This window comes from Salvelinus fontinalis, unplaced genomic scaffold (genome assembly GCF_029448725.1).
Source record: "Salvelinus fontinalis isolate EN_2023a unplaced genomic scaffold, ASM2944872v1 scaffold_0154, whole genome shotgun sequence".
Classification (NCBI taxonomy): Eukaryota; Metazoa; Chordata; class Actinopteri; order Salmoniformes; family Salmonidae; genus Salvelinus; species Salvelinus fontinalis.
Window position 1 is genome coordinate 68,970 of NW_026600363.1, and position 12,902 is coordinate 81,871.

Genomic DNA, 12,902 nt, shown 5'->3' on the forward strand with positions numbered 1-12,902 from the left:
ATGGCCTTTCTGGACCATCGAGGTCTGAGACACAGCAGTCCTAAGGTCCGCAGCAGAGTGGCCTACCTCTTCTCACGATTCGTCAAGACACTGCAGTAAGTCCAGCTGTACCGTCACCAAGCACGCATTACATGGTGTCCCCAATGGGCCCCTATTCCCTATATAATGCACTACTATAGACCAGGGCCCTATTCACTATATAGTACACTACTATAGACCAGAGCCCTATTCCCTATATAATACACTACTATAGACCAGAGCCCTATTCCCTATATAGTACACTACTTTAGACCAGAGCCCTATTCCCTATATAGTACACTACTATAGACCAGAGCTCTATTCCCTATATAGTACACTACTATAGACCAGAGCCCTATTCCCTATATAGTACACTACTTTAGACCAGAGCCCTATTCCCTATATAGTACACTACTATAGACCAGAGCCCTATTCCCTATATAGTACACTACTATAGACCAGAGCCCTATTCCCTATATAATACACTACTATAGACCAGAGCCCTATTCCCTATATAGTACACTACTTTAGACCAGAGCCCTATTCCCTATATAGTACACTACTATAGACCAGAGCTCTATTCCCTATATAGTACACTACTATAGACCAGAGCTATATTCCCTATATAAAGCAGCATGTCCTGGTAGTAAACACCAGAAAGCAGGACATGTCATTATATAGTTCAAGGTTCTTTGTGTTTGACCTCAACCCTGCTCTCTGTTTACAGTAATAGTTCTAGAAGGTTCTTTGTGTTTGACCCCAACCCTGCTCTCTGTTTACAGTAATAGTTCTAGAAGGTTCTTTGTGTTTGACCCCAACCCTGCCCTCTGTTTACAGTAATAGTTCTAGAAGGTTCTTTGTGTTTGACCTCAACCCTGCTCTCTGTTTACAGTAATAGTTCTAGAAGGTTCTTTGTGTTTGACCTCAACCCTGCTCTCTGTTTACAGTAATAGTTCTAGAAGGTTCTTTGTGTTTGACCTCAACCCTGCTCTCTGTTTACAGTAATAGTTCTAGAAGGTTCTTTGTGTTTGACCCCAACCCTGCTCTCTGTTTACAGTAATAGTTCTAGAAGGTTCTTTGTGTTTGACCCCAACCCTGCCCTCTGTTTACAGTAATAGTTCTAGAAGGTTCTTTGTGTTTGACCTCAACCCTGCCCTCACTATTACAGTAATAGTTCTAGAAGGTTCTTTGTGTTTGACCTCAACCCTGCCCTCACTATTACAGTAATAGTTCTAGAAGGTTCTTTGTGTTTGACCTCAACCCTGCCCTCTGTTTACAGTAATAGTTCTAGAAGGTTCTTTGTGTTTGACCTCAACCCTGCTCTCTGTTTACAGTAATAGTTCTAGAAGGTTCTTTGTGTTTGACCTCAACCCTGCCCTCACTATTACAGTAATAGTTCTAGAAGGTTCTTTGTGTTTGACCTCAACCCTGCCCTCACTATTACAGTAATAGTTCTAGAAGGTTCTTTGTGTTTGACCTCAACCCTGCCCTCTGTTTACAGTAATAGTTCTAGAAGGTTCTTTGTGTTTGACCCCAACCCTGCTCTCTGTTTACAGTAATAGTTCTAGAAGGTTCTTTGTGTTTGACCTCAACCCTGCTCTCTGTTTACAGTAATAGTTCTAGAAGGTTCTTTGTGTTTGACCCCAACCCTGCCCTCTGTTTACAGTAATAGTTCTAGAAGGTTCTTTGTGTTTGACCCCAACCCTGCTCTCTGTTTACAGTAATAGTTCTAGAAGGTTCTTTGTGTTTGACCCCAACCCTGCTCTCTGTTTACAGTAATAGTTCTAGAAGGTTCTTTGTGTTTGACCCCAACCCTGCTCTCTGTTTACAGTAATAGTTCTAGAAGGTTCTTTGTGTTTGACCCCAACCCTGCTCTCTGTTTACAGTAATAGTTCTAGAAGGTTCTTTGTGTTTGACCCCAACCCTGCCCTCTGTTTACAGTAATAGTTCTAGAAGGTTCTTTGTGTTTGACCCCAACCCTGCTCTCACTATTACAGTAATAGTTCTAGAAGGTTCTTTGTGTTTGACCTCAACCCTGCCCTCTGTTTACAGTAATAGTTCTAGAAGGTTCTTTGTGTTTGACCCCAACCCTGCTCTCTGTTTACAGTAATAGTTCTAGAAGGTTCTTTGTGTTTGACCTCAACCCTGCTCTCTGTTTACAGTAATAGTTCTAGAAGGTTCTTTGTGTTTGACCCCAACCCTGCCCTCTGTTTACAGTAATAGTTCTAGAAGGTTCTTTGTGTTTGACCCCAACCCTGCTCTCTGTTTACAGTAATAGTTCTAGAAGGTTCTTTGTGGTTGACCTCAACCCTGCTCTCTGTTTACAGTAATAGTTCTAGAAGGTTCTTTGTGTTTGACCCCAACCCTGCTCTCTGTTTACAGTAATAGTTCTAGAAGGTTCTTTGTGTTTGACCCCAACCCTGCTCTCTGTTTACAGTAATAGTTCTAGAAGGTTCTTTGTGTTTGACCCCAACCCTGCTCTCTGTTTACAGTAATAGTTCTAGAAGGTTCTTTGTGTTTGACCCCAACCCTGCTCTCACTATTACAGTAATAGTTCTAGAAGGTTCTTTGTGTTTGACCCCAACCCTGCCCTCACTATTACAGTAATAGTTCTAGAAGGTTCTTTGTGTTTGACCTCAACCCTGCCCTCTGTTTACAGTAATAGTTCTAGAAGGTTCTTTGTGTTTGACCCCAACCCTGCTCTCTGTTTACAGTAATAGTTCTAGAAGGTTCTTTGTGTTTGACCCCAACCCTGCCCTCTGTTTACAGTAATAGTTCTAGAAGGTTCTTTGTGTTTGACCCCAACCCTGCTCTCTGTTTACAGTAATAGTTCTAGAAGGTTCTTTGTGTTTGACCCCAACCCTGCTCTCTGTTTACAGTAATAGTTCTAGAAGGTTCTTTGTGTTTGACCCCAACCCTGCCCTCTGTTTACAGTAATAGTTCTAGAAGGTTCTTTGTGTTTGACCCCAACCCTGCTCTCTGTTTACAGTAATAGTTCTAGAAGGTTCTTTGTGTTTGACCCCAACCCTGCCCTCTGTTTACAGTAATAGTTCTAGAAGGTTCTTTGTGTTTGACCTCAACCCTGCCCTCACTATTACAGTAATAGTTCTAGAAGGTTCTTTGTGTTTGACCTCAACCCTGCCCTCTGTTTACAGTAATAGTTCTAGAAGGTTCTTTGTGTTTGACCCCAACCCTGCTCTCTGTTTACAGTAATAGTTCTAGAAGGTTCTTTGTGTTTGACCCCAACCCTGCCCTCTGTTTACAGTAATAGTTCTAGAAGGTTCTTTGTGTTTGACCCCAACCCTGCTCTCTGTTTACAGTAATAGTTCTAGAAGGTTCTTTGTGTTTGACCTCAACCCTGCTCTCTGTTTACAGTAATAGTTCTAGAAGGTTCTTTGTGTTTGACCCCAACCCTGCTCTCTGTTTACAGTAATAGTTCTAGAAGGTTCTTTGTGTTTGACCCCAACCCTGCCCTCTGTTTACAGTAATAGTTCTAGAAGGTTCTTTGTGTTTGACCCCAACCCTGCTCTCTGTTTACAGTAATAGTTCTAGAAGGTTCTTTGTGTTTGACCCCAACCCTGCTCTCTGTTGTTTACTCTGTTGCCAGTAAACACATGAACTCCTTCATTGAAGACATCCTGTCCAGGATACAGGACCTGCTGGAGCTAGCTCCTCCTGTAAGTTACCTCTCCCCTCATACATTACCCTCTACAGACCTGCTGGAGCTAGCTCCTCCTGTAAGTTACCTCTCCCCTCATACATTACCCTCTACAGAACTGGAGCTGGCTCCTCCTGTAAGTTACCTCTCCCCTCATATACATTACCCTCTACAGACCTGGAGCTAGCTCCTCCTGTAAGTTACCTCTCCCCTCATATACATTACCCTCTACACATTACCCTCTACACATTACCCTCTACAGACCTGCTGGAGCTAGCTCCTCCTGTAAGTTACCTCTCCCCTCATACATTACCCTCTACAGACCTGGAGCTGGCTCCTCCTGTAAGTTACCTCTCCCCTCATACATTACCCTCTACAGACCTGGAGCTGGCTCCTCCTGTAAGTTACCTCTCCCCTCATACATTACCCTCTACAGACCTGGAGCTGGCTCCTCCTGTAAGTTACCTCTCCCCTCATATACATTACCCTCTACAGACCTGGAGCTAGCTCCTCCTGTAAGTTACCTCTCCCCTCATACATTACCCTCTACAGACCTGGAGCTAGCTCCTCCTGTAAGTTACCTCTCCCCTCATACATTACCCTCTACAGACCTGGAGCTAGCTCCTCCTGTAAGTTACCTCTCCCCTCATACATTACCCTCTACAGACCTGGAGCTGGCTCCTCCTTTAAGTTACCTCTCCCCTCATACATTACCCTCTACAGACCTGGAGCTGGCTCCTCCTGTAAGTTACCTCTCCCCTCATACATTACCCTCTACAGACCTGGAGCTGGCTCCTCCTGTAAGTTACCTCTCCCCTCATACATTACCCTCTACAGACCTGGAGCTGGCTCCTCCTGTAAGTTACCTCTCCCCTCATATACATTACCCTCTACAGACCTGGAGCTAGCTCCTCCTGTAAGTTACCTCTCCCCTCATACATTACCCTCTACAGACCTGGAGCTAGCTCCTCCTGTAAGTTACATCTCCCCTCATACATTACCCTCTACAGACCTGGAGCTGGCTCCTCCTGTAAGTTACCTCTCCCCTCATACATTACCCTCTACAGACCTGGAGCTGGCTCCTCCTGTAAGTTACCTCTCCCCTCATACATTACCCTCTACAGACCTGCTGGAGCTAGCTCCTCCTGTAAGTTACCTCTCCTCTCATACATTACCCTCTACAGACCTGGAGCTAGCTCCTCCTGTAAGTTACCTCTCCCCTCATACATTACCCTCTACAGACCTGGAGCTAGCTCCTCCTGTAAGTTACCTCTCCTCTCACACATTACCCTCTACACATTACCCTCTACAGACCTGCTGGAGCTAGCTCCTCCTGTAAGTTACCTCTCCCCTCATACATTACCCTCTACAGACCTGGAGCTAGCTCCTCCTGTAAGTTACCTCTCCTCTCATATACATTACCTTCTACAGACCTGGAGCTGGCTCCTCCTGTAAGTTACCTCTCCTCTCATACATTACCCTCTACAGACCTGGAGCTGGCTCCTCCTGTAAGTTACCTCTCCTCTCATATACATTACCCTCTACACATTACCCTCTACAGACCTGGAGCTAGCTCCTCCTGTAAGTTACCTCTCCCCTGATACATTACCCTCTACAGACCTGGAGCTAGCTCCTCCTGTAAGTTACCTCTCCCCTCATACATTACCCTCTACAGACCTGGAGCTAGCTCCTCCTGTAAGTTACCTCTCCTCTCATACATTACCCTCTACAGACCTGGAGCTAGCTCCTCCTGTAAGTTACCTCTCCTCTCATACATTACCCTCTACAGACCTGCTGGAGCTACCTCCTCCTGTAAGTTACCTCTCCCCTCATACATTACCCTCTACAGACCTGGAGCTAGCTCCTCCTGTAAGTTACCTCTCCTCTCATACATTACCCTCTACAGACCTGGAGCTGGCTCCTCCTGTAAGTTACCTCTCCCCTCACATACATTACCCTCTACACATTACCCTCTACAGACCTGCTGGAGCTAGCTCCTCCTGTAAGTTACCTCTCCCCTCATACATTACCCTCTACAGACCTGCTGGAGCTAACTCCTCCTGTAAGTTACCTCTCCCCTCATACATTACCCTCTACAGACCTGCTGGAGCTACCTCCTCCTGTAAGTTACCTCTCCCCTCATATACATTACCCTCATACACATTACCCTCTACAGACCAGCTGAGCTAGCTCCTCCTGTAAGTTACCTCCCCTCATACATTACCCTCCATATATTACCCTCTATAGCTCGCTCTCTCTTCACTGACCTACCTTACCCTCCATACATTACCCTCCCTATGTACTGACCTTCGTTCCCCTCCATACATTATCCTCCCTCTGTACTGAACTCCATTCCCCTCCATACATTATCCTCCATCTGTGCTGACCTTCATTCCCCTCCATACATTACCCTCCCTCTGTACTGACCTTCATTCCCCTCCATACATTACCCTCCCGCTGTACTGATCTTCATTCCCCTCCGTACATTACCCTCACTCTGTACTGACCTTCATTCCCCTCCGTACATTACCCTTCCTCTGTACTGACCTTCATTCCCCTCCGTACATTACCCTCCCTCTGTACTGACCTTCATTCCCCTCCGTACATTACCCTCCCTCTGTACTGACCTTCATTCCCCTCCATACATCACCCTCCCTCTGTACTGACTTTCATTCCCCTCCGTACATTACCCTCCCTCTGTACTGATTTTCATTCCCCTCCGTACATTACCCTCCCTCTGTACTGACCTTCGTTCCCCTCCGTACATTACCCTCCCTCTGTACTGACCTTCATTCCCCTCCATACATTATCCTCCCTCCCTCTGTACTGTACTTCGTTCCCCTCCATACATCTCCCTCCCTCTGTACTGTACTTCGTTCCCCTCCATACATTACCCTCCCTCTGTACTGACCTTCATTCCCCTCCGTACATTACCCTCCCTCTCTACTGACCTTCATTCCCCTCCGTACATTACCCTCCCTCTGTACTGACCTTCGTTCCCCTCCGTACATTACCCTCCCTCTGTACTGATTTTCATTCCCCTCCGTACATTACCCTCCCTCTGTACTGACCTTCGTTCCCCTCCGTACATTACCCTCCCTCTGTACTGACCTTCATTCCCCTCCATACATTATCCTCCCTCCCTCTGTACTGTACTTCGTTCCCCTCCATACATCACCCTCCCTCTGTACTGACCTTCATTCCCCTCCGTACATTATCCTCCCTCCCTCTGTACTGTACTTCGTTCCCCTCCATACATCACCCTCCCTCTGTACTGACCTTCATTCCCCTCCATACATGACCCTCCCTCTGTACTGACCTTCATTCCCCTCCATACATTATCCTCCATCTGTGCTGACCTTCATTCCCCTCCATACATTACCCTCCCTCTGTACTGACCTTCATTCCCCTCCATACATTACCCTCCCGCTGTACTGATCTTCATTCCCCTCCGTACATTACCCTCACTCTGTACTGACCTTCATTCCCCTCCGTACATTACCCTTCCTCTGTACTGACCTTCATTCCCCTCCGTACATTACCCTCCCTCTGTACTGACCTTCATTCCCCTCCGTACATTACCCTCCCTCTGTACTGACCTTCATTCCCCTCCATACATCACCCTCCCTCTGTACTGACTTTCATTCCCCTCCGTACATTACCCTCCCTCTGTACTGATTTTCATTCCCCTCCGTACATTACCCTCCCTCTGTACTGACCTTCGTTCCCCTCCGTACATTACCCTCCCTCTGTACTGACCTTCATTCCCCTCCATACATTATCCTCCCTCCCTCTGTACTGTACTTCGTTCCCCTCCATACATCTCCCTCCCTCTGTACTGTACTTCGTTCCCCTCCATACATTACCCTCCCTCTGTACTGACCTTCATTCCCCTCCGTACATTACCCTCCCTCTCTACTGACCTTCATTCCCCTCCGTACATTACCCTCCCTCTGTACTGACCTTCGTTCCCCTCCGTACATTACCCTCCCTCTGTACTGATTTTCATTCCCCTCCGTACATTACCCTCCCTCTGTACTGACCTTCGTTCCCCTCCGTACATTACCCTCCCTCTGTACTGACCTTCATTCCCCTCCATACATTATCCTCCCTCCCTCTGTACTGTACTTCGTTCCCCTCCATACATCACCCTCCCTCTGTACTGACCTTCATTCCCCTCCGTACATTATCCTCCCTCCCTCTGTACTGTACTTCGTTCCCCTCCATACATCACCCTCCCTCTGTACTGACCTTCATTCCCCTCCATACATGACCCTCCCTCTGTACTGACCTTCATTCCCCTCCATACATTATCCTCCATCTGTGCTGACCTTCATTCCCCTCCATACATTACCCTCCCTCTGTACTGACCTTCATTCCCCTCCATACATTACCCTCCCGCTGTACTGATCTTCATTCCCCTCCGTACATTACCCTCACTCTGTACTGACCTTCATTCCCCTCCGTACATTACCCTTCCTCTGTACTGACCTTCATTCCCCTCCGTACATTACCCTCCCTCTGTACTGACCTTCATTCCCCTCCGTACATTACCCTCCCTCTGTACTGACCTTCATTCCCCTCCATACATCACCCTCCCTCTGTACTGACTTTCATTCCCCTCCGTACATTACCCTCCCTCTGTACTGATTTTCATTCCCCTCCGTACATTACCCTCCCTCTGTACTGACCTTCGTTCCCCTCCGTACATTACCCTCCCTCTGTACTGACCTTCATTCCCCTCCATACATTATCCTCCCTCCCTCTGTACTGTACTTCGTTCCCCTCCATACATCACCCTCCCTCTGTACTGACCTTCATTCCCCTCCATACATTACCCTCCCTCTGTACTGACCTTCATTCCCCTCCATACATTCCCCTCCCTCTGTACTGACCTTCATTCCCCTCCGTACATTACCCTCCCTCTGTACTGACCTTCATTACCCTCCATACATTATCCTCCCTCTCGGTGCATTACCCTCCCTCTGTACTGACCTTCGTTCCCCTCCATACATTACCCTCCCTCTGTACTGACCTTCGTTCCCCTCCATACATTACCCTCCCTCTGTACTGACCTTCATTCCCCTCCATACATTACCCTCCCTCTGTACTGACCTTCATTACCCTCCATACATTATCCTCCCTCCCTCTGTACTGTACTTCGTTCCCCTCCATACATCACCCTCCCTCTGTACTGACCTTCATTCCCCTCCATACATTACCCTCCCTCTGTACTGACCTTCATTCCCCTCCATACATTCCCCTCCCTCTGTACTGACCTTCATTCCCCTCCGTACATTACCCTCCCTCTGTACTGACCTTCATTACCCTCCATACATTATCCTCCCTCTCGGTGCATTACCCTCCCTCTGTACTGACCTTCGTTCCCCTCCATACATTACCCTCCCTCTGTACTGACCTTCGTTCCCCTCCATACATTACCCTCCCTCTGTACTGACCTTCATTCCCCTCCATACATTACCCTCCCTCTGTACTGACCTTCATTACCCTCCATACATCACCCTCCCTCTGTACTGATCTTCGTTCCCCTCCATACATTACCCTCCCTCTGTACTGACCTTCATTCCCCTCCATACATTACCCTCCCTCTGTACTGACCTTCATTACCCTCCATACATTACCCTCCCTCTGTCCTGACCTTCGTTCCCCTCCCTCTGTACTGACCTTCGTTCCCCTCCATACATTACCCTCCCTCTGTCCTGACCTTCGTTCCCCTCCATACATTACCCTCCCTCTGTCCTGACCTTCGTTCCCCTCCCTCTGTACTGACCTTCGTTCCCCTCCATACATTACCCTCCCTCTGTACTGACCTTCGTTCCTCTCCCTCTGTCCTGACCTTCGTTCCCCTCCATACATTACCCTCCCTCTGTACTGACCTTCGTTCCCCTCCATACATTACCCTCCCTCTGTACTGACCTTCGTTCCCCTCCATACATTACCCTCCCTCTGTACTGACCTTCGTTCCCCTCCATACATTACCCTCCCTCTGTACTGACCTTCATTCCCCTCCGTACATTACCCTCCCTCTGTACTGACCTTCATTCCCCTCCATACATTATCCTCCCTCCCTCTGTACTGTACTTCGTTCCCCTCCATACATCACCCTCCCTCTGTACTGACCTTCATTCCCCTCCATACATTACCCTCCCTCTGTACTGACCTTCATTCCCCTCCATACATTCCCCTCCCTCTGTACTGACCTTCATTCCCCTCCGTACATTACCCTCCCTCTGTACTGACCTTCATTACCCTCCATACATTATCCTCCCTCTCGGTGCATTACCCTCCCTCTGTACTGACCTTCGTTCCCCTCCATACATTACCCTCCCTCTGTACTGACCTTCGTTCCCCTCCATACATTACCCTCCCTCTGTACTGACCTTCATTACCCTCCATACATCACCCTCCCTCTGTACTGACCTTCGTTCCCCTCCATACATTACCCTCCCTCTGTGCTGACCTTCATTACCCTCCATACATTACCCTCCCTCTGTCCTGACCTTCGTTCCCCTCCCTCTGTACTGACCTTCGTTCCCCTCCATACATTACCCTCCCTCTGTCCTGACCTTCGTTCCCCTCCATACATTACCCTCCCTCTGTCCTGACCTTCGTTCCCCTCCCTCTGTACTGACCTTCGTTCCCCTCCATACATTACCCTCCCTCTGTACTGACCTTCGTTCCTCTCCCTCTGTCCTGACCTTCGTTCCCCTCCATACATTACCCTCCCTCTGTACTGACCTTCGTTCCCCTCCATACATTACCCTCCCTCTGTACTGACCTTCGTTCCCCTCCCCATATGTACCCCAGGAGAACGGTTTCCCGGCGCTGCTGACCAGCGATGACCAGCTGTTTATATTTGAGACGGCGGGGGTGTTGATCGTCCACGGAGAGAGTCCCGCCGAGAGGAAGCAGGCTCTGATGAGATCCCTGTTGACTCCGCTGACCGACGCCTTCCGTCTGCTGCTGGTCAAACTGGCGTCTGAGCGGGACGAGGAGAGGCGGGCCGCGCTGGCAGACTGTCTCAGTCACGCTGTTGGCTTCGCTAGGTAGGTGTACACACACACACACACACACACACACTGATGTACACACACACACACTCTGATGTACACACACACACACACACTGATGTACACACACACCCTGATGTACACACACCCTGATGTACACACACCCTGATGTACACACACACACACACACCCTGATGTACACACACACACCCTAATGTACACACACACACACACACACACCCTGATGTACACACACCCTGATGTACACACACACACACACACCCTGATGTACACACACACACCCTAATGTACACACACACACACACACACACCCTGATGTACACACACCCTGATGTACACACACACACACACACACACACACACACACACACACACACACCCTGATGTACACACACACACACACACACACACACACACACACACACACACATCCTGATGTACACACACACACCCTGATGTACACACGCACACCCTGATGTACACACGCACACCCTGATGTACACACACACACATCCTGATGTACACACACACACCCTGATGTACACACGCACACCCTGATGTACACACGCACACCCTGATGTACACACGCACACCCTGATGTACACGCACACACTGATGTACACACACACACCCTGATGTACACGCACACACTGATGTACACACACACACACACACACACACACACACACACACACACACACACACACACACACCCTGATGTACACACACACACACTGATGTACACACACACACACACACACACACACACACACACACACACACACACACACCATGATGTACACACACACACTGATGTACACACACACCCTGATGTACACACACCCTGATGTACACACACACACACACACACACCCTGATGTACACACACACACCCTGATGTACACACACACACCCTGATGTACACACACACACACCCTGATGTACACACACACACCCTGATGTACACACACACACCCTGATGTACACACACACACACACACACACACACACACACACACACACACACACACACACCCTGATGTACACACACACACCCTGATGTACACACACACACACCCTGATGTACACACACACACCCTGATGTACACACACACACCCTGATGTACACACACACACCCTGATGTACACACACACACACCCTGATGTACACACACACACACCCTGATGTACACACACACACACACCCTGATGTACACACACACACACACCCTGATGTACACACACACACACCCTGATGTACACACACACACACACACACACACACACACACACACACACACACACACACACACACACCCTGATGTACACACACACACACACACACACACACACACACACACACACACACACACACACACACACACACACACACACACACACACACACACACTGATGTACACACACACACACACACACACACACACACACACACACACACACACACACACACACACACACACCCTGATGTACACACACACACACACACCCTGATGTACACACACACACACACACACACACACCCTGATGTACACACACACACACACACCCTGATGTACACACACACACACACACCCTGATGTACACACACACACACACCCTGATGTACACACACACACTGATGTACACACACACACCCTGATGTACACACACACACCCTGATGTACACACACACACCCTGATGTACACACACACACACTGATGTACACACACACACCCTGATGTACACACACACACCCTGATGTACACACACACCCTGATGTACACACACACACACACACACACACACCCTGATGTACACACACACACCCTGGTGTACACACACCCTGATGTACACACACACACCCTGATGTACACGCACACACCCTGATGTACACACACACACCGTGATGTACACACACACACCCTGATGTACACACACACCCTGATGTACACACGCACACCCTGATGTACACACGCACGCACGCACACACACACACCCTGATGTACACACACACACACACACACACACACACACACACACACCCTGATGTACACACACACACACCCTGATGTACACACACCCTGATGTACACACACACACACACCCTGATGTACACACACACACACACCCTGATGTACACACACACACACACCCTGATGTACACACACACACA

The 12,902-nt window shown here is 48.6% G+C and overlaps 1 protein-coding gene across 4 annotated transcripts in view; it reads left to right on the top strand.

Moving 5' to 3' along the window:
* Nucleotides 1-12,902, top strand: part of LOC129843524 (exportin-T-like) — a 90,284-nt gene that overhangs the window by 61,414 nt on the left and 15,968 nt on the right. For all 4 annotated transcript variants that reach the window (XM_055912288.1, XM_055912290.1, XM_055912289.1 and 1 more), the window contains 3 exons: nucleotides 1-95; nucleotides 3,626-3,695; nucleotides 10,505-10,743. In XM_055912288.1, coding sequence (XP_055768263.1) covers nucleotides 1-95; nucleotides 3,626-3,695; nucleotides 10,505-10,743 — 404 coding nt within the window. The remainder of the gene's footprint in view (nucleotides 96-3,625; nucleotides 3,696-10,504; nucleotides 10,744-12,902) is intronic.